This window comes from Ambystoma mexicanum, chromosome 3q (assembly GCF_040938575.1).
Source record: "Ambystoma mexicanum isolate Mex_15411 chromosome 3q, UKY_AmexF1_1, whole genome shotgun sequence".
In the NCBI taxonomy this organism is placed as follows: domain Eukaryota; kingdom Metazoa; phylum Chordata; class Amphibia; order Caudata; family Ambystomatidae; genus Ambystoma; species Ambystoma mexicanum.
The window spans coordinates 406,577,609-406,602,507 of NC_090926.1; the positions used below are offsets into that span (position 1 = coordinate 406,577,609).

The following is a 24,899-nucleotide window of genomic DNA, read 5'->3' on the forward strand; positions in this document are numbered from 1 at the left end:
CCAGGTTGCCCACACGTTGCACTAGGGCATGAAGTTCCGTTGTGTGTTGCAGTCCGCTGTGTTCGGGCCCACCTCTTTTTCTAAGTTCACTCTGCGTTCTGCCAGCGTCCTAACATCTTGCCGGAGAAGATTCACTTCCTCTTTTACTGCCCCAACTTTGAGCTCCAGTGCGGCTTTCAGTTCGGTTATTGCAAGGCCCAGTTTAGTCTCCCAGGCCACTTTAAGGTCTGCAATCGCAGCAAGCATCTCCTGGTTCGTGCCCATGGTGGCTGCGCTCCCAGGGAGGATTTTATCTTTGCGCTTAGCTCCTTCCGGGCCCGGTGGTGTCCTGGCGTATTCGTCCAGCGTGGGTTGCTTGAACTTCATTCTTATAGGTATGGACATGGCGTCGCACCGGAAACTCATGGGCGAGCCTCTCCACTTGTGGTTACCATCCCCTGCAGGGCCAGGCTGTTATCGTCTAGGCCCAGACAGGCCTCACAAGGGGTATCTTAAGGCTACCCGTTGGCATCAGGAGTGGGTGTCCTCCCACGTAGGGGCGGGCAGGGTTCCATGACCTGCCCCCTCTATCCCTGGGATGTCCATAGTGCAACACCGACCCGGTTTTGGCCTCCGCCGGGTCAGCCCTAGGCTGTGTGCTCACACTATTAGTCCCCCGACTCCTCTTCCATTGTCCTCTTCTTGTGGGGGTTGGGCAGATGCTTGGATTTTACTCCTCGTTTCATGTCTTACTGCGGCTTCTGACTTCTCACATCCCTCGCTGCAGTGTCCATGCTCCTTGTGAGCCTGCAGTGTCTAATCTGCAACCAAAATCACACGTTATGGCTTGCCTGTCTGTGTTGTGGGAGCCCTCTGCTTCCCTAACATAAGAGTTCCCACAGGGGTGCTGCATACCGTCCTGATGTCAGTTTCACTCTTTCTACTGCTCTGCACTCATCCTGCAGCTACATGCCAGCAACAATGTTTCCTTTCTCTCCTTTTGTTACAATATGCTTCTCGCCACACCGTGGCTCGGACTTTGATCTCCGTCTCCGCCACTCATCAGCTGTTCATGCAGCCGTATGAGGCTTCGGAGTCTGAGCGGCTGTATCTGCGCTCCGTACCTCTTATTGTTTGGTATTTCCGTGTCGCTGTGCGCTCTTTCCCGTGCGGTGTCACTTTTCGTGTAGTTCTTGATTCCGGCACATGTCCATTGTCCGTGATTATATAATTCGGTCCTCCGAGTCTCCATCTGCAGTCTCAAGCCCCTCTATGGCACTCACGCACGTCGTCACAGGTTTCCCCTCAGCAGGCTGCCTTTCACACCGCCGCTGCCTCTTTATGGGTTTAATGTGCTTTTTTCCCAATCCCACTGTCACGGATCAGATTCTGCTGCTTTGGCTTCCTGCCTCATCACCTCCCGGCGGTACGGCTGTTTATCTGGCTGATCCTTTGTTATGTAGGCGCCATCTTGTTTTCGTTCACGGCTCGGGTGCTTCACTCTTTGGCACACCACTCACTTTTCTTGCTGCAATTTGTCCCGGAGATTTGACCGCTGCACGCCCGGTGTTCATGCTTCAGTGAGTATTGTTGGACATCACGTGGCTGGCTTCAAAAATCTGTTTCCATGTGGTTCTGCAGGAGCTCCTAAGAAGCACACCCTACTCCGTGGACATTTAGCCACGCCCCAAGATTTTATTGTTCTTGATGGTAAAACGCAGTTAACATTTAAGTACTGGCCTATCCTCTAAGAATCCACAGCAACATGATGCATTCTGTTGCTAAAATGGAAACTTTACTTACCTGTAACCAGTTTTCCTGTAAATTATGTTCCGGCGACTGGAAATTAAAAAAGAAATGTCCAATTGTTGGTACTTAATCAAAAGCCATGATCTGTGGCTCTGGCCGCCTGAGCCCTCCATCTTTTTGGTAAACCTTAACTAGTCACCAATTTATTTTCCCCACACAGTCCTCCGCCAAGACTTTACTAGGTGTGCGACTATATGCAACATTCTCTGACGCCTCTTAGGATCGAGTGCCCGAAGGGCACTGTTTTGCCAGGTCAAGTAACCTTACTCGGTTAGTGGAGAGCCTTGGAAGACACCAACAGAATGCGGCATGTTGCCTAGGCACTTGCCTGCCATTGAAGCACCTAGGTGGCACTTTGGCATTAGTAATTCTGGATGCATTCCACAGCTAAAATGGACTGATATGATGGAGACTTGGCTATATATGGCAGGAACTACATTAAGCCCAGACAGCCCTTGGCCAGGGCAACCACTAGCAGATAGGGCAACTGCTTGAACAGGATGTCTGGATGAAAGTCTGAACGTGTATCCTATGTCTGCAAGGAAAGGTTTGAATGTAATAACCCATAATGAATAGGGGACTCCAAATGGTAATAAAACCTGTTTTTGATGGCAGGCCGAGTGCAGACTACCTTTCAAGTATTCATATAAGTTCAGACATTTACTGTCAATTGCTGGGATGGTTCGCAACGCAACCTTGGACTAGCTGGGATAAAGATTGTGATCGGCTTCCAGAAGACTTGCTGCGGACCTTGCATGGTCAGACAAGAAAACATTCCCAAGATGCATGGCTTGGCGCAAGCAGCTGAGGACCAACAGCAGAACAGGGAAGACATAGGCAGGGCCACCAGCAGCCAAATCCCCAAACAAAAAAAATATGCCCAGAAAAATGCATCCAGCCAGTATGGTAAAATGAGGGCCATTAAATGCAGCAAAGGTGGGAAGCTGCAAATGATCCTGCAGCAAGAAGGCTAACCTGGTCTCCTTCCAAACATCTGTCAGAACTGTGTAGGCACAAGGTTGCTCCAATATGTACCTATACTCAGAGGTTGGTGTGTGCAGGCCCACCAATCCCATCAGGGAAATTAAAGCCTTCGGAGACAAACCAATCAGGTTGCCCCCAAACACCCATGCTCACCCCCCACACAAAGGGTAACCAACCGGCCATGGTGGAGTCATTGTGGTCTCACAAAGAACACATGGGGACAGAACAGCAACTTTAGGCCTGCTTAATGGTTTCCCCAAACAAAGAAAGCCCATAAAACAGAATTGCAAAAAGGAGAGCTTAACAAAACCCCATTAGTACTCCGATTGATAAAAGGTACATTGGGTTACTAATGCCTTAAGTCTGCTTGCACCCTTGTTGAAACCAAAACTAAATATTAGCAGTCAACAGCCTTCTGAGAACCCAACCAATTTTGAGTGATCCAATAATCCTAGTGCACAAAAGGGAGGCTTAAGCACTGCCTGGGCATCAATGGAGAGACCCAAGACACATGCTCTTAGGGACTGAAAAAGGAATGTGGTTGTGTTGGGGGGAGGGCGGGGTTTAGTGATAAACACCAACAAATAAAGGGGGGACGCACAAATAGTAAGGGTCCTATAAAATAAGCCTGCAGAACAGCCAAAATGGAATTCTGCCATAACATCCACCCAGGCCATAGAAGTATGAGAAAACGGGTTGCAATGGCAGGTGTGCTGCAGGAGCAGTCCCTCTAGCCACCAAACAGAAGTGTGATCCACAAGAATAGAGGAGGAGGGGGGGGGGCAAAATGTTTAGGCGCCATTGAAAGTGTCCCTAGAATCTCCCTAAATAGGAATTCACTCTTAAGTAATTAACGTAATTCAAGAGAGATTCAGGAACTAATCAGTGTGCTCTTGCTCAGACCACCTTCGCCAAGTACAGTGGTAGAGGCAAAATGGAGATCAGATGCCATTAGCAAATTAATGGCTGGGTGATTTATAGATTTTGTTCCAGGGAACACACAATTATTATGCACCCCTCTGACCCCCCCAACCCCAAAAACAGACTCAATCGTCAAGTGGCATAACAGGCAATGACAATCTCAAGGCCCTTTCTTGGCTACCCATTAATTTGAAATAACAAATTTAATCTCAGTCACAGGCTAGAAAATGGTCGATTCATCTTAATGCACCACACTAGGTAAAGCTGTATCCTCATTGGATCACTTTTCAACTAATTCAATACCCTCTCTTCTTTTGAGCTCTAGATAGTAGTGCTTAGCACCAAGGGAAATCTCTATGGTTAGCAAAATCTGAATAATGAATATCCTTCAGATCTTTTGACCTTTTTCAGCCATGGCATCTGGTGAGAGAACTTAGAATCCAAGACCTTTATTACATTTGATAAATAGCTAATAGGCTGACCAGTCAAGATTAAAGTGGTACTGGTAGCCATGAAGTTGTCGAGAGCAGAGTGGTCTGTGCGTTAAGTGTAAGGTGGTAGGTGATTTAGAGGCGAGTGTTAATTGGGGAGAAGAGGGGCTTGGGACTAGTGAGGACTTTTAAGGAGTATTAGGACAAGGCTAAAACTCACTCAGGGATAAAAAGACTGAACTCTTGATGCTTCAGCCATGTTCTTCAAAGGCGGGAAGAGTTCTGGGTTATTTTTTTTCCATATTTTTATTGGCATTTATAACAACTAAACAAATAAACCTTTTACCGCCCCCAACTCACCTCACCCTCTCCCAACAACCCCTGCCCTCCCAACTCCACGGGTCTTGGTGCATCGCTACATCTTTCTTAGGTTCTGTCCTTTGATAACGTAATTACTTCGCCTGTCTCTCGCCACCTCACTACCATGCTGCTAGGCAGTCCAAATTCCACCGTAAGGAGCCACTCAGGACCCAGAGTCCTCCCATTTCATACCTCCCCTCCCCCGGTCTCCGGCCCCATATTACGCCAGTCCCAGAAGCTTCATGCTGCGTGGGCACCAGGCCGCCCTGGAGTCTCTTTAGAAAATGCAAAGCCAAATCCCAGTCCAAAAGAAACTTCTCGTGTTCTCTTAACGAGTAGGTCACTTTCTCCAGAGCTGCTAGCCTCCAAATCCTTCCTACCCATTCATGTTCCGTGGGCGCTTCCTTCACCTTGCATTTCTGTGCTATTAACTGTGCCCCTGCCAACACCAAGATCACAAACCTTTTGGGCCTTCGACCATATCCCCCCGCCCCCCCAACTACAGCAATGCACATGTCATACAACCGCCTTGCCAATCATGACCCAGAACGGGGCAACCTTTGGGCATTGCCACCAGATGTGTCTCCAGGAGCCCTCTTCCCCACATCCCCTCCAACACAGGGCGGTCTTGGACCGATATATTTTAGCTAACCTGCAGGGGGTGGGTGCCATTGATGCATCAACTTCACCCAAATTTCTTGGATTTGTAAAGAGTTAGTCAATTTGGGAATAGACGCCCATAGGGATTGCCACTGTTCTAGCGTAATTGATTGCCCGGCTTCTTTCTCCCAATTGGCCATAAAGCCCCTCTTGCCCACCACTCCCCCCCCCCCCCCTCCTTGAGCAACCTATACAAATCCCCCACTAGGTGTCTGCCCCCTGCTTTAGTAGTCACATATTTCTTGAATTGGGTAAGATCTCTTGGGCCACCCCCTTTATAGCTGGAAGTAGGGCCCAATGTTTAGCTGCATACATCGGAATCGCCCCTCTTCCCCCACGCCGAAATGCACTTACAGGTAGAGAAGTCTCTCACCTGCCCACCTTCATAGAGGTCTCTAAGGCACCTACTACCCCCCCCTCCTGCCACGCGTCAAACCCAGAGTCAGCTCCCAGCCCAGGGGTGAACTGAGGATTTGCAAAGATGGGTGTGAGAGGTGAAGGAAAGGTAGTGAACTTTGATCTAGGCACCGCTTCATCCCATAACCTACCCACCAACTCCTCAATTGCGCTGTAGTACATCCTCCTGGGCCTGTCCTCCCGAGGAAGCTACAGAACCCCCTCCAGCCCGTATCCTACCACTGCTCTATCCATTTCCCTTTACACCTTTCCCCTGTCATCTTTCGTCCAATCACTAAGTACCCTCATCTGAGCTGCCCGGTAGTAGTTCACCATATCCGGTTCCCCCATGCCTCCTTTATTTCTGGGCAATTGCATAAGCCTACCAGGAACTCTAGGTTTCTTCGTCCCCCATATGTAGGCCTGAGTAAGCCTGCCTAACTTTCTGAAGAAGGGGGCCGGTACCCTAACCAGCAGTGCCATAAATACAATGGCTTTGGAAGGATAACCATCTTTAAGGCATTGATCCTGCCTAACCAAGACACATCCAGTGGTCCCCAGCACAGAAGCAACCCCTCGATTGTCCCCAGAAGCAGGAGATAGTTTGCCTCGTACATTTGCTCTATCGTCCCCGTGATAACAGTCCCTAAATACCTTATCCTAATCTTCGCCCAGGCAAATTCAAAGCTCTCCTTCAACTCCTTTTCTACCCTGGGGGATATCTGTAGACACAGCACCTCAGACTTACTTTTATTAATCCGTAGCCCTGATATTTGCCAAACTCCCTAAAACCTCTCGACTGCTTCAAGGGATACTTGGGGGTCGTCAGGGTCAGCAACATATTGTCTGTGAAGGCGGCCACCTTATGCTCCCTTCCCCCAAACATCACCCCCTTAATCTCCTGGTGAAACCTGATTTTACTCAGGAGCGGCTCCAGATATATCGCAAAAAGTAGTGGCAATAGCGGACAGCCTTGCTTCGTACCCCTAGACACCGTCATCGGATCAGATGCATCAGGCGCAATGTGGGACTAGAGTAGTTCGCCTCTATCTTGCCCATGAATTTTTCCCCGATGCCCATTTTACACAGTGACAAAAAGAAAGCCCCATTCTACTCTATCAAATGCTCGCTTTCTCAGCGTCGAGGGCCACCACAATAGCCTTTTAAACAAACACACCAAACATTACAACCATTTCGGACGTTCATTATCAATAATAAGGCATCACATTATCCAATGTTATACTCCGTCCTCCTTTCTCCCTCCCCAAAAACTGAAGCCGTTGTATCTGTGCCATCTACCTGAGCATCATCAGGTTATCTCAGTTATTGTCAACTCATCGTAGTCTTCTGTTTCATGATTGACCTGGTGGGGGTTTGCCATCGCCTCCATCTTAGATTTGTTCACTTTCTCTATAATATGGGCAATCCTGCTGGTGTGGTCATGCGTTTGCCTCCTAACAAAACCAGACTGGTCCTGCTCCACTAGGGTTGGGAGGAGGGGTTCGGGCCTGGCCGCCAAAACCTTAGTAAAGATTTTCGCATATAAATTGATTAGAGTAATCGGTCTGTAGGCACCGCACGATGCAAGATCTTTCCCCTGTTTAGGGAGTAGTACCACTTTCGCCTCCTCCATAGATTAGGTTATCCCTTTCGCTCCCCCAAAAGTGTTTTTTGTGAAGGGGAGAGCTGCAATAGCCTTGTGGACCTTCTCTATAGTTAAGTCATTCTCGAGCTCCTCCCTAGCCGCTACCTCAATCCCAGCGAGATGGCATCCTTCCAGAAACCTCCCCTGATCCCCTTCCGCTGGACTGTCAGATTTATACACCTCCCCGTAATAACTTGCAAACTCCCTTTTGATTTCTTGGGTCCCCATCACCTCCCTCCCCCCTGCTGTCTTAATTCTCAGTATTGTTCTATCTTGCTCCTTGCCAATAGCCTATCCGCCCTGTTCGCCTTCACGTAATACTTCTGCATAAGGTGTAGCAGTGCCCTCTCCGTCTTAGCCGAGACTATTGTGTCCCATTGGCCCTTAATCACCCTATACTACCTCCTGGTCTCTGCGGAGGGTCCAACAGCTAGTTCCTGCATGACCGCTTTCAAATTAGCCTCCAAATCTTCCTACATTCCCTAACTCTCCTAGCCTTGATCCCAATAATCGTCCCCCTAATGGTGGCTTTGAAGGAATCCCACATTATACACGGATCCATGCCCTCAGTCTCATTCCTCTGAAAAAAGTGACCAATCTCCTGTCGCAGCTCCTCCCGCAGCACCTCGTCCTTAAAGATGTGAGAAGGGTACCTCCATTTCTACAGACCCTCCGCCTGCGATGGCACCGCAAGCTCCAGTACAATCGGAGCATGGTCTGAAATCGAAATCGCTCCCACCCCAATCTTCCTAAGCCTACCTACTAGGTAACGAGACAACCAGACAATCTATCCTGGAAGCTGATCTGTGCACATGAGAATAGAAAGTGTACCCACTATCGTCACCCCTCTTTTCCCGCCATGCGTCAACCAATGAGATTTCCTCCAATTTGGACTGCAGTTCTCTGGAAGTTTTAGTCTGGCACTCCTATCTCTCGCCGGATCCCAAGCTAAATTGAAGTCCCCTGTGAGTATTATGTTGCCCTACTAACCCTTTCCAATTTACCCAGCACTGTTTGTAGGAAGTGGTCCTGCCCCGTATTTGGCGCATAAAGGGTAGCCACTGACCACAACTCCCTGCCTTTTTGAAGATTCAACACCAGAAACCTGCCCAAATTGTCCAGAGAAACGCCCATTACAGCCACATCCAAACCGTTTTTTAAGGGCTAGGAGGACGCCCCCCTTCTTTGCCTGACCATTCGATTGATGAAGGCAGCTAAACCCCTTCAGCCTCACCCTCGGTCTGTCCTTTTCTTGAAAGCCAATAATGTCCGGGTTCTCTCTCGCCAGCATGAGCCACTTTTTTCCTCTTCACCAGCGAATTAAAACCCCTGACATTCAGGGACCAGTTTTTCAAGACTTTACCCATTGCCCATAGAGACCCTGGATCTCCTCCCGGCAGAACCAATACCCATACTGTGATTCCCCCCCACCAGACCCGTGACCCCCCCCTCACCGGGTACGCACTGCCAGCGTCTAGCCTCCCCCTCCCCCGAACCACTCCCTCGGGAGCAGTGCCACTTCCCCACCCCAGTGACCCCATTGGCAGGTCCACTCTGACCCTTAGATGATCCTCCATGACCCCAACCTCCCCAGCCACTACACCCTCGTCCAGACACCCCTCCCAGGGTACCCCCAAAAATGAACCATATCATAACCTAGAAATCAATTTGGCGACGAGCCCTGTGCCTCCCCCAGGCTCGGGGGCCCCCCACCAGGGGGATCCCCGGCAGGCCCGCCGGGCCCCTCCTCACCTTCCTTCTTGGTTCCTGGGTCGAGCACTCCCTATGTTTGGGGCTGGCTTTCCCCCTGTCCGGTGATTCACCCGAGTGGTCCACCTCTATCCCGGGGATGGCCGCCCCTTCCTCCACTGATGTAACCCTTCTTTGCCTTCTATTCAGTTCAAACATCAAACCAAACGGACATGTCCACTTGTAGCTTGTGCCCCTCTTCTGAAGCTCCTGCGTTATTGGGCACATCTGCCTCCTCTTGTTGAGTAATAGCCGACAAATCCTGGTACAGCTGAATGGAGGACCCATTGAAGCTGATGGCGTCCGGTGGGCAGTCAATTTCGAAAAAAAATGTCGACAGACAAAAATGTCGAAAAAAATGCCGACTTTCGGTTTTTTTAAATTATATATTTATTTTAGGGGTTCGGGAGTTAAAAAAGGGAAAAATTAAAAAAAAAAGGGGGTTGGGAGGAACCCCACATTTCGAAAAAAAATGCATTGAAAAAAAAAGGTCGCATTTTTTTTTGACTTTTTTTTCCAAATTTTGACTTTCGACATTTTTGTTGTCGAAATTATTACTATGAACCCAAGCCCCCCTCGCAGCCCGTAAAATTCTCTTTTTGCGTACAGTCGTGCAGCGCCACCAACATCACGTGGTCGGGCACCAGGCTCATCCCTTCTGGGCCCCACTCTATGAGCCCAGTCTACTCTGATCTCTTCCGGACTCAAGACATCTGCCAGGGGAGCAAACAGCAACCTCACCGTCTGTGGGAGGTCCGATTCTGACTGATTTCGGCAAAAATTTCACCCTAATGTTGGCCCTTCTTGACCTGTTCTCAAGATCTTTGGTCTGAAGCTCCAGATTGTGGGTGGCCTTGGTAAGGCTCTCCACCCATTGCACTTTATAAGAGTCCTCTGCTAAGTCTTGAAGAGCCCTTTCATTAGTGTCCACCCTTGAATCCAGGCTTGTCAAGTCGCTCTTCACCTCACGGACCGCCCCCGTGAGGTCCTCCTTCATTTTGCCAAGTTGTGCTTGCATTACATTGACCATTCTATCGCCAAAAGATTGAAAACACTCCGAGGAGCTTCTTTGTGACCCTTTCGTCCCCTCTTCCAGGGCCATCCCCTCCTCGCTCCCATCTCTCTCCTTCCTTCCCTCCCTCGGGCTCTGCTCCCTCTTCCTTTCTCCAGTTTCTGAAGCATGCCCTCTGGTGATTTCTTCTCACCTTCCACCAGGGTTCCTGGAACCTTTCCTCTGTTCTTAGACATCCTCCTCAATGATGGAACCTCCTGGCACCGCCGCCCCCTTTGCCTAAACCCAATGTCACTTCCTTGTGCGGACTTGCCTTCTCTACTAGCCGCTAGATCGTCGTGCCCCTTACCCACCAGACCACTGGGTCGTGTGCAACCCCAGCCGTATGTCCAGTATTTCTGGGATTTTTGCACCCTCTTGGTGTCCAGGCGCGACCCTACAGGGGCCTGAGGCCTTTTGGAATTGGTCCAGCAGCTCCTCCGCTCATTCCCCCTGAAGTGGGGCTGGGCCTCCTGTTATTTGGGGTAATCAGAGTTCCACACGCCGGTCCTCGCGCAGTTCTGCCCCCCCCCCCCCCCCCCTCTCTCTCTCCCCCTCACCCCCTCCCTGGAGCGAGTTGCCTGTACCCACTTCTCACTCCAATGCAGGTACTGACCAATTTAAAGTGAGGGGGATGGGGGGCCCCATGGGTAGCCCTAACCATCTTCTCTGTCCACTGCTAGCACAGTCCCAATTTAAAAGTTCAGGTGGTGGCAGGGTGGGGGTGGGGGTGGGGTTGAGAATGGTCAAGGAGCAGGCACGCTGCACAGGGTCCCAGGCAGCACCTAGGCAGTATTCCTTTCACTTTTTCCCCCATTATTCATTTTCCATGCCACAGTACTCTCAAAGCCCCACAAACCACCCCCCGCCCCCCCCACCTGCCGCTCCCTGCAGATTCAGTCAGTGCCAGCCCTGCCGACGAGGCTCAAAAGACACCTCAGTGCTGGAGCCCCGGGTCTTCCCACAGAGCTGCTCCGCTTTATTCTTCACCTCGGTGAGGCCCCTCCTCCACTCACTCTGTCCCAGGGGTGCCTCCACATCAGCCTCCAGCAGGCCGCTTTTGGAGCTCCGGGTCTTCCCCCGGAGCTGCTCTGCTGCGCTCCTCACTGCGGAGGGCCCCTCCTCCCTCCGCTGGGGCCTAGGGCCGCCCACTCTCTCCGCCGCAGGGTGCCTTGCACCGGCTGCAATCCGGGGATGATCCAGGGCGGAGGCAGTCCCAGACCGCAGGTCCCGCTCGGGTCCCTGCCCCTCCGCCCACAATGCTCCGCTCCTGCCGGGCTGCGAGCGCCGGCTCCACCTGCACACCCAACAGGCAGCGCTGCGCAGCCCAGTCACTCTGCTTCCTTCTGCCGACGCGGCCCCTCTCGCCCGGGGCTGTACACCAGCCCAACTCCACCGGCGCTCCCCGGAGCAGGCCGCGCACCGCTGCTCCAGCCGATCACCTCCTCCGAGCCCGTTCCGCTCCACCACTAGGCATTGCTGCCCGAAATGCCAGCCCCAGCAGGTAGGGGCACCCGGGGAGGGGCGTTGCTCCAATTATCCCACTTTTTTGGCTTTTGGCTGGGGCTCTGGGAGAGCACCTAACACAGGGTCTTCTCCCCGGCGGCCATCTTGGATCCCCCTGTTCTAGGCTATGTTTTAGACACTAACAGGGGATGCAACAGTCCAATCTCCAAAGTTGATTTCAGCTTTGTGTGTAAAGGCATAGGTTGGTGCGACTAACCCGAAAATCTCCCCTTAACTGCGTTTGCTTTGCAGGATTGCCGTTCCTGTGGTCCATTGCAAAGGGTTGGTCTGGATTCAGATCTGCAATGCTAATCTTTGTTGTAGGATGTCAAAAGGGTTCCGCGTTTGGGGGTGTTCACTGTCAGATTCTAGGGGGCATTTCGCTCTATGATGTCAGTTTATTGAGATTGGTCCAGTACAGATCTAGTTGGCCTATTCTTTGAGAGTGCTGTTCTAGTGTCAGATGAGGTCTTCTGAATAGATAAATTGAGGATGGTATCAAGAGAAGATGGTACTCCGCAAAGATGCCTAGGGCTCGACGTCCACACCAACAAAAAAAGTACTGTAACTTACAGCAGGTAGGACCCCTTTGTAATCACGGTCGACAATTAATGAACCTTTTGGAACTAAGGGCAATCAGACTAGCGCTGTAGGCTTTTATGCCTTCTGTATGGGGAAAGAATGTCCTGATGTCGGACAACATAGTGGCCATGTACTACCTAAACATGAGAGGAGGTGTAGGATCACTACCACTGTGCAGAGCTCTGCGCAGGAAGAGCACAGGCTCCCACGAGTGGGAGCTTGCTCAATAAGTCCTTCAAGAGATCTTCACCTTTTGGGGAACCCCCTCAACAAAATATGTTAGCAAACGGTGTCAACCGGAAATGTGAATTGTTTTGCTCCAGGGAAACCCTCTCCCGCCCCCACCCCCCCCCCTTCTCCACCCCCACTACGAGGAGCTCTAGGGGACGAGTTCGTAAAGGAGTTTACACTCCTGTACGGGTTTTCTCAAGTCATCAGGAGGTTGAGAAAGTTTGGGAAATCCATGATCCCAATTGCTCCGGATTGGGCCAGGAGGACATGGTACACTGACCTTCAGGACATGGCATCTGCCCTACAATGAGTCTTCCGCAAAGAGGACCTTCTCTCGCGTCCATCTGGTCCTGCCGAAGTTCCCACTCGTGGCAGGAGGGCAACTCTCTGCTGAAGGAGTTGGTGATGGTGTTCGAGTGGGGGTAAGTTTACATATCTGGTTCCCCTCTCATGCTCCATAGGCGTAAAGTCCAGTCCCTAAATAACTGACTTTGGTCAGTGGGGGCCTGGTCAATTTTCACTTTCGAGGCCTAGCCTAATGACTGGGATTGAGTGATTCTATTTGACTGAACTTTAACTTTCATTAATCATAAACACTAGGCTCTGCCAATCTTATTTTTTATTTTTTTAGACTTGTGACGTTAGGGCTCAAGGCGCCAAACCATCTTAGGGTTGGACTTTATTGGAGCTAGGGAAGCAGTTTTATGGTTATCTTGAAGTGTTTTCAAATTCTAAAGCATCCAACCAATGATCTGTGGGGTGCAATGGTCATTGAATCAAATGCTATTCTATTTCGCCTAATGGAATAAGTGGATAGATCTGTTATATAAGGGTTTGTGTGACAATATTGGACTACAGGTTTTACTTGCTTAGTGTGCACTTTAAAGGCCCAATAAGTTGGTGTATATTTTTATACAACCAGTCTAACTAGAATTATTGGTGTGGCTGTGTGGACTCACTGTAGCCCTAGATAGACCACTTGTACCCTGAGACCAGGTTTTGCTGCTTTGCTACATTAACTTTATTGGGTTTGGCTAACCAGTCTTCCCTGTTCGCCATAATGGGGTGTTCTCCCAAATTCACCACCAGGGGTGATTTTGGAAATCAATCTAGACATATAAGCACCTTTATGACCAAGTTCTCCAAGTACCTGTTCATTTGGTGCTTTTTCTTGCTCCACTTCTACTTCTTCTTCTTCTTGACTTCCACTCCCAGCTTCTTCAGCATCACTTTTCTGTTTCTCTGCTGGAAAAATGTGGAGCGTTTAATGGCAGGAATTGCTTTCATCACCTGAGCAGGAAGCTTAAAGTGCCTTAGACATCTACTCTGAATGCAAATTTGCATACCTGGTTTCGCATCTACTTCCTCCTCCTCCTCCTCCTCCTCCTCCTCCTCCTCTTCAGGCTTTTCGTCTCCCTTATCTTCGTTCACATCTGGCTGGGGCTCATCCGTCTTTTTGTACTCTGCAGCACTGGACTGTTTCTATAAAAAAAGATGTGGTTATGCGCAGTGTAGAAGACAGGAGAGGTTAACTGCAGTCACATAAACCACTTGTACAGCTTTGTAGAGGTCAACAAATCTTAGCAATGCAGCAAAAATTAGCATAGCTATGCCTTGTCATGAGTGATCATCTTTCAAACAACTGGGCTTAGAGCATTGAAAGACTTTCAAACCAACCACCTCTATAAAGGCTCTCCAACTTAAAACTTCTGTGAATCTAGAACCAATCATCCATATTACTTAAGTCATAAGCTTTCGGCAAGATTTTGTGTACAGACCCCACGGGCCACTGATTTAAGCCAGAGGGGTTCCCTTTGGGCTCTTAACTCGGTGGTAAGAAGTCAACAAGGAAACCAGACCAAGCACTTAGTGTATCCTTGTCTGACAGGCGCTAAGGCAAAGATTGTTAACACAAGAGTTATGCTTCATATATAAACACACATTTAAAAAAAAGAACAGTGTTTTGCTAAGCATCCACTTCGAGAGAACCAATGCAACGGAGGAGTCCAACATTGGAGAAGGGCCAGGTAGATTCGGTACAATTAATTGTCTCACTCACAAGTACTTATTTCACTGGGGGTGACATGCGCCTCAAATTAGTTGACTATATGAACTTATTTCCTCTCAACTGCTGCTTAAAATGTCACACGGACTAAGTACCATTTAATTGAGCTTCTTAAAGAAACATTACATTGACTGATTAACAAGTTATTTACCTCTAACTATTGTTCTCCAGCATGCATTCACATGCTCGTAAACATTACCCTTAGTCAGGCCGGGAATCCTCGGTAAAAAAAGTTTCACATAAACTGTCTTTCTCCTATAAACCAATCACTGAGCTCTAGGTCATACTGCCCCCAGCCAATGACTGCACTCTCCCTTAACCCCTCCTCTGGCAGCCATCTTCAGATTTGGTAGCACTTAAAGTGGCATTAAGACCAAGAAGAATCGCAGAGGGGCAGGAAGGAGGGTTGGCATGTGAATCCATGCCAGACCCATGCTGGAGAACAATAGTTACAGATAAGTAACTTGTTCCTTCCCCAGCATGGGGTTTGCCATGGATTCACATGCTCATGTATAAAGAATATATAGTACAACACTAGACAACCACGGGAGGTGGCAAGGTTCAACAGAAGCAAATACTCTTGTTAAGCAAGATTTGTCGTAGTACCCTTTAGGTGCACTACAGCAACCTTGACCTCCTGGCAATAGGAACCCAACCTTTGGTATAGGTCTGTACTACACAGGTTGGTAGCATGATTGAGCAGCCAGGCTTACCTCAAGAGGGGTCAGTGTGAGCAGTAGTGGAGATGAACAAGTTACTTCTTACCTGGTAACGTTATTTCGACGGGATGTTCCTCCCGACGTATTCCTTATCTTTGATAATACGTTTCCAGCTTGCTGGCCTCGGAATTTTTTTCTGTAGAGGGCGCGGCGCGTTGACGTCCGCCGAGTCTATGTCCCTCGACGGCCACCATATCGGCGCAGACGTCACCACGCCCATAAATAGCCACGCGCTGCGTCTGTTGCTCAGTTCCGTTTTGTAGCATAAGAAAAGTCATGCCTGAATTGGTTATTGACCTTGAAGGAGCGTAAGATGCAACCACAAGGGAAGTATCACTGCGGGGATGGTTGGGAGGGGCGATAAGGAATACGTCTGAGGAACATCCCGTCGAAAGAATGCTACCAGGTAAGAAGTAACATTCTTCGAAGGGATTGTGTCCTCCGACGTATTCCTTATCTTTGATAGACTCCCATAGCAGTGGCATGTAATTGGAGGTGGGAGTGAGAATGTTATGTATCCCTTTAGGGATGGACCAAATGTAATACGGCCTTGCCAAATCTGGTCTCTTGAGCAGTGGAGGAATCCAGATTGTAAAATTGTGAATGTATGTGCAGACAACCATGTGGCAGCCGCACATATGTCCCGGACCGGTACCCCTCTTTGGAGAGCCGAAGAGGCTGCGATACCCCTGGTTGAATGAGCCCTGAGATTTTGGGGTGGCTCTTTCCCTGCCAGTCTAACATTCCAGGATGGCCAAAATAATCCACCTGGAGATGGTTTGTTATGGGTAGTCCCAACTTGTGACCCGAGTATCCTACAAACAGTTGGTCTGCTTGCCTGATCCTAGCCATTCTGCTGATGTAAAAGCTGAGAGCTCACCTTGGGTCCAGCCTATGTAGCCTTTCCTCCTCTTTACCCGGATGGGGAGGAGGGTAGAACGAAGGTAAGGTAATTTTCTGAGTAATATGAAATTCAGAAACCACCTTTGGGAGGAAATTAGGCTTCACCTGTAGGACAACTTTGTCCTTGTGGAAGATAGTATGTGGGGGTTTACAGGAGAGAGCTTGTAGCTCGCTCACCCTCCTAGCAGCAATACCAATAGGACAGTTTTAAGCATGAGAAATCTCAGCGCGCAAGAGTGAAGTGGTTCGAATGGAGTGCCCATTAGGAAGTTTAAGACTAAATTTAAGTCCCATAAGGGAACCTGGAATGGTTTTGGAGGGTAAACATTAGTTAGTCCCTTGAGAAATTGTACCACTAGAGGAAGTTTGAAATACGATGGTTCCTCCGCAGTGCGCTTGAAGATAGAAAGCGCTGCGAGAAAGCCTTTTACAGTGCCAACTTGAAGGCCTGAGTTTGCCAAGTAGAGTAGAAACGATAACACTGTTGGTGTACCACATGAAAAAGGGTTGATATTCTCTTCCCTACACCAGCTGCAAAATTTGTTCCAACAGCAGCGGTATAAAGACTTTGTTGCCGGTCTTCTGGCCGAAAGCAACACCTCCATGACGTCATCAGGGAGATCCCAATCCTTGTACCTCACCCTTTCAGAAGCCAAGCGTGAAGGGTGAGGGTTCTGGTGTCTGGATGGAGAACCTGACCTCCCTTCTGCGAGAGAAGATTCTCTTTGAGTGGAAGACTGATTGGAGGACAGATGGACATATCTAGAAGGTCCGGGTACCACGTTCTCCTGGCCCAATCCGGGGCAATTAGGATCATGGTCTTCCGGAATCTTCTCAACCTCCTGATCATTTGAGGAATAACGGACTGGTGGGAACGCGTAAAGGAGTGGAAACTCCCAGTCCACTACAAACGCGTCTCCTAGAGCTCCTCTCAGGGGAAATTCCCTTGAACAGATCGCACTTCCTGTTGGTGCTTGTGGCGAACAGATCCACCTGAGGGGTTCCCCAAAGGGCGAAGATCTCTTGAAGGACTTCCTGAGCTAGCTCCCACTCGTGGGAGACTGCTCTGCCTGCTCAGAGCGTCTGCTGTCAAGTTCTTCTCTCCGGCTAGGTGGACTGCCGATAGAGATTCCTTCTTGGATTGCCCAAAACCAGAGCTGCATCGCCTCTCTGCACAGTGGCAGTGATCCTACGCCTCCTTTTTGTTGAGGTAGTGCATGGCCACCGTGTTGTCCGTTATTAGGACATTTGTCTCCTGTACTGATGGCAGGAAAGCTTTTAGCGCTAGTCTGATCGCTCTCAGCTCTAATAGGTTGATATGTAGTCTGGACTCCGATTGAGCCCAACGACCGGTGATGGTCAAGTCCTTGGCATGGGCTCCCCACCCTGTGAGCGAGGCGTCTGTGACTACTGTTATCTCCGGCCATGGTTGCCAAAACAGTTCTCCTTTCAAGATGTTCTCTGGATAGGCCCACCATTGAAGGTCGCGGGCTACCTTGTCCGGAATCCGGAGGAGATCTGTCATTCTCCCTGAGAATTGCGACCACTGACTTCTCAGTGCCCACTGAAGAGATCTCATTCTCAGACGAGCCTCTGGCACAAGGAAGATGCAGGATGCCATGAGGCCTAGCAACCTCAAAAAGTCGAAGGCTGGGAGACGTTGGGCAGTTTGAAACTTGGTGACCATCTGTAGAATATCTTGAGCCCTCACCTCTGGTGGCAAGGCTTTTCCCAGGGAAGTGTCCAGGACCGCTCCAATGAACTGCAGTCTCTGTGATGGTATCATCTGTGACTTCTTTAAATTGAGGGAGAAGCCCAGTCTGTAAAGGAAGGAACAAGTTACTTATCTGCAACTGTTGTTCTCCAGCATGGGTCTGGCATGGATTCACATGCTCATGAATATTCCCCGTCGTCAGGCTGGGAATCCTCGGTAAAGAAAAAAACAGTATCAGTTTCGTTTCTGATCTGTCTTTCGTAGTAGTAACCAATCACTGGTCTCTGCGTCATACTGACCACAGCCAATGACTGCCCTCTACCTAAGCCCCGCCTCTGGCAGCCATCTTCAGATTTGGAAGCACGTGAAGTGGCAGTATGACCAAGTGAAGAGCCGCAGAGGGGTAGGCGGGAGGGTTCGCATGTGAATCCATGCCAGACCCATGCTGGAGAACAACAGTTACAGGTAAGTAACTTGTTCCTTCTCCAGCATGGGGTCTGGCATGGATTCACATGCTCATGAATAAAGAATACATAGCAGTACACACATGCACAACCACGGGAGGTGGCAAAAGGCTCAACATTAAGCATTACATCAAACTCAACATCAAGCAATCTTACCTCCTCACCAGGCTCACCTCAGGCGAACAGGTTGTGCAGCACTGCTTGGCCGACCCTGGACTCCTCCCTGGAATCCCGATCGACGCAGTAGAATTTCGTGAAGGTGTGCGTCGACCTCCACGTAGCAGCCCTGCATATGTCCAGCAGGGGTACACCAGAAAGGAACGCCGTGGTAGCTGCGAACGCTCTGGTGGAATGGGCTCTCGGACGGCCAGGCAGCAGTCGGTTTGCCAACCGATCACAGTACATGATACAGCCGGAGAGCCATCTGGAAATGGAAGCCTTCGAGAGAGCCTTCCCCTGATTGACAGGTCCAAAGTTCACAAAGAGTTGTGACGTCTTCCGAAAACACTTTGTGCGGTCCACGTAGAACTTCAGTGCTCTAGCCACATCCAGCGAGTGCAAAGTCCTCTCAGCCGGCGACGAAGGCGACGGGAAAAACACAGGCAACACCAAGGGTTCGTTGAAGTGGAAGTCCGACAGCACCTTGGGCATGAAGGAGGGGTGCGTCCTGAGCACCACCCTCGTGTCGTGAAAAGTCAAGTATGGTGGCTTGCAAGATAGGGCCTGGATCTCTCCCACTCGTCGTGCGGAGGTGATGGCCACAAGAAACGCTGTTTTCCGCGACAGAAACTTCAACGGGGCCGAGTGCAGAGGCTCGAACGGAGGTCCCAGGAGCTTGGTCAGCACCACGTTGAGCTCCCACGCCGGGGCCGGAGCCTTCACCGGCGGGAACGATCTGAACAGTCCCTTCATGAACTCTTTCACCAGACGATGAGACCACAAGGACGTCCGCCCCGTGGTTCTGGTGTATCGGGAGATCGCAGCAAGATGAATCTTGGACACGTGTGCCAGTCCAGCCTTGGCCAGCGTCAACAGGTACGGCAGCACTTGGGGAGCCGTAATCCTTAGAGGGTTAATCTTCTGTGCGTGGCACCAGACAGAGAACCTCTTCCATTTGTGTCCGTAGCATTTAAGAGTCGAGGACGCCCTGGCCTTTGCAAGAACCTCTCTGCAGTCGGCCGGTATGTCGTATCCTCCAAACTCTAGCGCTGCAGGAGCCAGGCCTGCAAGTTCAGCGACTTCGGGTCGTGGTGGAGGATGGCGCCTCCTTCCCTGGAGAGCAGATCCGCGTCCACTGGCAGCTTGATTGACGGGGACGCTGACAAGTCCAGAAGGTCCGGGAACCATATCTGCCTCGGCCACGCAGGTGCGACGAGGATCATCCTGCACCGTGAACTCTTGAGCTGGTTGATGAGCCGGATCAGCAGTGGCAGAGGAGGGAACGCGTATAGGAACAGGCCTTCCCAGGGGAACGAGAAAGCATCGCCCATGATCCTCGGCTGGGGAAACCTGCTGGCGAACCCCCGGCACTTGGAGTTCGTCGCCGTCGCAAACAGGTCGATCTGGGGTGTGCCCCACCGTCGGAAGAGGCGATCCACTAGATCCTGCCGTAGTTCCCACTCGTGGCACGAGCGCAGCTCCCTGCTGAGTGAGTCGGCGATGGTGTTTTTTTATCCCTGCCAGATGAAACGGCACCAGAAACATCCTTTGGGCGACGGCCCATTGCCACAGGTCCTGCGCCTCCTTGGACAGTGCTGGGGACCTGGTTCCGCCCTGTTTCCTAATGTAAAACATGGTGGTGGTGTTGTCGGTGAAGATCCTCACCACCTTGCCTGCCCTTGAGGGACGGGAGGAAGGACCTGAGGGCCCAAAACACTGCACAGAGCTCCAGGGCGTTGATATGGAGGGACTTCTCCGTCGGGAGCCAAAGGCCTCTCGCGTGCAGATTTCCGGTGTGCGCTCCCCACCCTTCCAGGGAGGCATCCGTGGTCACTGTCTCCTGGTGGCCTGGGGTCTGGAAGTACATGCCCGCCGTCAAATGTGCGCGGGTGCCCCACCACCGGATCGCTTGTCGGAAACTCTCGTCGAGTGTGATACTCTCCTCGAAGTTGCCCGTCGTTTGGATCCAGCACGCGTCCAGGAACTCCTGCAACGGGCGCATCCGGAGCCTGCACATGGGAATGAGGTAGATGCAAGACGACATCATTCCGAGGAGGGACTTGATGGACCTCACCTTGGCCGCGTCGGCAACCAACATCCGCTGTACCTTGCCCAGGATGGCCCTGGTCCTTTCCTCCGACGGGGAGGCCAGAAGGGACACTGTCGAGCTTTCGCTCCCAGAAACAGAGCGTCTTGCGCAGGTACCAGGTGGGACTTTGCGTAGTTCACGGAGAATCCCAGGTCCGTGAGAAGTTGGACGGTCCATGCCGTGTGCTCCACGGCGAGCTCCCTCGTCTTGGCTCGGATGAGCCAGTCGTCCAGGTAGGGGTAGACGTGGATCCCCTCTCGGCGCAGCTGTGCCGCCACTGGTGCAAGGCACTTGGTGAATAGGGAAGGGCTCTGAACTGATAGTGACGCCCTTGGACCACGAACCTGAGAAATTTTCGGTGCCCCTTTAGGATGGGAATATGGAAGTAGGCATCCTCCAAATCCAACGACGACAGGAAGTCGCCCTCCTCCAGCTGACCCAGGACGTGCTGGAGGGTGACCATCCGGAACTTCTGCGCCTTGATGAACTTGTTCAGCCGTCGTAGGTCTAGGATGGGGCGCCATCCTCCCGTCGTCTTCTTCACGAGGAAGTATCTTGAGTAAACTCCGGAGCCCGGAAGCCTCTTTGGGACGAGTTCGATGGCGCCCTTCCTGAGCATCGCCTTTACCTCCCGGAGAAGCTGAGGGACGTGAAGCTCTTTCCTGGCCACAGGGGGGACGCGCGGGCACCTTCTTTGAAACTCGAGCGCGTGGCCCTGGGCCAGGGCGTCCAGCACCCAACGGTCGGTGGAGATGGACTCCCACACGCTGACGAAGCTCGCCAGCCGGCCTCCCACCGGGGTGCTTCGGTGGGGGCCCGACCCCACGGCCGGTTCAATCCTGCTTAGACGAGGCTTTGTCGCCTTGACCTCCTTGGCGACGACGGCAGTGTCTGCCTGACTTGCCTCGTCCCCTGTAAGCTTCTTGAGACGACGAACAGGCCGCTTGACGGTAGGTGGAAAATCCGCCGCCGGAACCTTTGGAGGCACCCTTGCCTCCGCCGCTCCGAAAGGGCGGCCGCCGTTGCTGGAGAACCCCGAGAGCCCGGGCCGTCTCCGTTTTAATGGCTTGAAGGGAATCGTCCACTGTTTTCGCAAACAGGTTGTTCCCATTGAACGGCATGTCCAGGACTCTGGTCTGTACGTCTTGACGGAAGTCAGTAGCCCTGAGCCATCCACGCCGCCTAATGCACATGCCGTTGCCCAACTGGCGAAATCCAGTGTCGGCGATGTCCGTCGCAATCGTGATGGCGTGGTCCGACGCCACCTCACCTTCCTGCAAGATCTCCAGGGCATCCGCCCTCTTGTCGTCCGGTAGGAAGTCCAGCAGGGGAGCCAGTTTGTACCACAGCTCCCTGTCGTAGCGGGCTACGATAGCCAAGGCGTTGGCCGCCTTAATCGGCGTCGCTGCAGACGAGATGACCCTGCGCCCCATCGTGTCCAATTTCTTTCCCTCGCCGTCCGGCGGGGAAGTCGACGTGGAGGCCGCACCCCCCACCGCTTTCTTCCTGGCCGCCGGAGACGACGGAGTCCGGGGTAGGCTGTGCCCAGAGGCACAAGGGGGCCGCGTCCGGGACCCGGTACTTCTTCTCGTACCGGTCTCTTCTGGCCGGCGTCGTGGATGGGTTCTTTCGGAGGGCAAGGCCCTCATCCCAAATATCGTCCAACAGAGGTACCGAGAGGACCGTCTTCCTCTTGGCCTCGCGCCGCTGATAAAGGAAACCTTCCTTCTTCTCCTCAGGGCAGAGCTGGAAGAGCTCGGACGCCCTGGCGATCATGGAGTGAAAAGATCCAATCTCGTCGGGCGGGGAAGCCCGGGTGGGAGGTGACGACGGCAGATCCTCGTCGTCCGTACCCGTCGCGGCCGTGTCAGTCTCCGTGTCATCCCCTCGAGTCATGGACGGGGAGGAGGGCTGAACGGGGCGCGACGGCTGAAAAGGAGGTGGAGGGTGAATCCTTCTTTTCTTAGGAAGGGGGGCTGCCCGAAGGGCCTGGTTCCGGAGCCCCCGACGGGATCTCCACTGGCAACGGCAGTCTTGTCCTTATCTCTGAGCATAAGGACTGTATAGCCAACAAAATGGCCGCTGAGTTGTCTTGCGGCGCTGGTAGAGGGGAGTCCGACGGGTGGTCAGGGGCCCCGCCGGTACCCTCGACGATGTCGTCTCCTGTGTCGGGATCCCTCCCGACGGGCTGGTCTTCTTCCATGCCAACGCCGTGGCTTAAGACCTCGACCAGTTCTTCCTCAGAGGTTGAGGCCGAATCCACGACGACCTCCTGCCCCCCCTTTTTCTTCTCCGTCAGAGGTTTCACGGGGATCCTGTCGATGGGCATAAGAGAGGACTCCCTCCGCGGTGGCAGGGAGACTCAGCCCCGAGGTCGCCACCACTGGTGTAGCCTCCACAGGCTGAGCCAGGGCCGCCGCGACTGTCTCGATAGAGGCCTTGGCCGGATGGATTAAGGCTTTCACCACCTTAGGTATGCTCACCGCCTTCTCCTTGAGGGGGGGGGGGGGGAACACTGCCTCGCTCCCCCTCTGCCTTCGAGCTCGACCGGGGCCTCTCTAGGAGCTTCGCCGGGTGCTCGGCCTTCCTCTTACCCGACCCAGAGCGTTGGCTCATGGTTGATGGTGCCGGGGAGGGTGCGCCCTGCCTGGCGCCCGTAGAGCCCGACCGCTCGGCGCTCCCGGTGCCAGCGGACTCGCGGTGCTTGGCCTTGTGTTGGAACCCCGACGCCGGGGCGTCCTCAAAGGTCTTAGAAGACCGCTCGGATTTCTTCCTCCTTTTCTCGCCGGACGGGCTCTTCCCTTCCAGCCAGTTGGCGAGATGTTGATGGCGGTCCTTCATGGTCCGTTCCGACATGTTGCCGCAAAACGCACAGTCCTTCTCCACGTGCGTCTTGTCCTCATGTAGGCAGTAAAGACAAAAGGAGTGTTCGTCTTCCTTAAAGACATTCTGTAGCTGGCATCCAGGGCAGACCCTGAACAGCTTTCCGGGCGTCGAGCTTCCCTTCTACTGGGCCCATGACCGAGATGGGCCTGAGAAACTTCTGGAATCCTCCAAAAGTGTAGCTCGACGAATCTTCACCCTTGAGGGGCGTAGACGAATCCGACACGGGTCCCCGTTGATCGGATGGAGAGTCGGTGGAGCTTGAGGCTCTTTTGACCAAAAAAACCCCAAGTTTTTTGAGAGAAAATGTGAAAAATAGCACTAACGCTCGAGAGAAATAGCACGAGGATCCCAACACATGAACGTGCGGTAAAAATCTGAAGATGGCTGCCAGAGGTGGGGCTTAGGTAGAGGGCAGTCATTGGCTGTGGTCAGTATGACGCAGAGACCAGTGATTGGTTACTACTACGAAAGACAGATCAGAAACGAAACTGATACTGGTTTTTTCTTTACCGAGGATTCCCAGCCTGACGGGGAATATTCATGAGCATGTGAATCCATGCCAGACCCCATGCTGGAGAAGTGGCAGACATAATCTAGCTGGGCCTGGTCCGAAGATACAGCCCTGATCAGCCAATCGTCCAGGTTGGGGTAGACATGGATCCCTTCCCTCAGACTCGCCGCCACTACCGACATCAGCTTGGTGAAGACCCTCGGGGCAGAGGTCAGCCCAAATGGCAGAACTCGAAATTGATGAGTCGCCAATTGCGAACCTCAGGTATTTCCTGTGTTTGAGATGGATTGGCACATGGAAATAAGCATCCCGAAGGTCCAGAGATACCAGCCAGTCCTGGAGCTGGAGGACCTGAAGGATCTGAGAGAGTTACCATCTTGAACTTGTCCTTCCTGAGGAACTTGTTCAATTCTCGTAAGTCCAGGATGGGTCTCAGTCCTCCGTCCTTATTTGGTATGAGAAAGTAGGGGGGAGTACCAGCCCTTGTTCCTGTCCGCTACAGGTACCGGCACTATGGCACCTTTCTCTAGCAAGTCTATAATTTCCTGCAAGAGGAGCGGATCTGGAACTTTTAGAGAGCTGATCCCCGGTGGATGACTGAGGAATGTGTAGAAAGGGTAGGCAGTAACCTTGGGCAACTGTCTCCAATGCCCAAGCATCTGACGTTATAGCCTGCCATTCCGTCAGATGGTGAGTTAACCTGCCCCCTACAGGTGTATTGTGTGGGAAGGCCTAAAGAGTGGTTTGGGGCGGCTGATGCAGATGCCGAGGGTAAAGAGGCACCTGCTGCGGTCTTAGTACTTTTGACCCGTCCACCTCGGGTGGATCTCCTTTGGCCTCTGAGCCGGCTGTCCTCTGTCTTTCCCGAATGCGGAATAATAGCGAAAGGACTTTGCTCTCCCAGAGGTTCTGAGGGGCGAAAAGGAGTTTGGCAGATAGCAGCTCCTAAAGATTTTGCAGCTGCTTTAGAAGTCTAACTTTTCCAGACTGTCATCAGCCTTTTTCCCGAATAATGAAGAGCCGTCAAAGGGCATACTCAAATGTCTGGCCTGTACATCTGGGAGCAAAGCCCGACCTTCGCAACC

At 52.0% G+C, this 24,899-nt stretch overlaps 1 protein-coding gene across 3 annotated transcripts in view; it reads right to left on the reverse strand.

Moving 5' to 3' along the window:
* The window catches only part of CANX (calnexin), a 745,024-nt gene that overhangs the window by 5,906 nt on the left and 714,219 nt on the right, over nucleotides 1-24,899 (reverse strand). For 2 of the 3 annotated variants that reach the window (XM_069654104.1, XM_069654106.1), the window contains exons 13-14: nucleotides 13,651-13,786; nucleotides 13,455-13,549 (exon numbers count right to left, since the gene is read on the reverse strand). In XM_069654104.1, the coding sequence (XP_069510205.1) occupies nucleotides 13,455-13,549; nucleotides 13,651-13,786 (231 nt within the window). The remainder of the gene's footprint in view (nucleotides 1-13,454; nucleotides 13,550-13,650; nucleotides 13,787-24,899) is intronic. The other variant, XM_069654105.1, reaches the window with a different exon arrangement.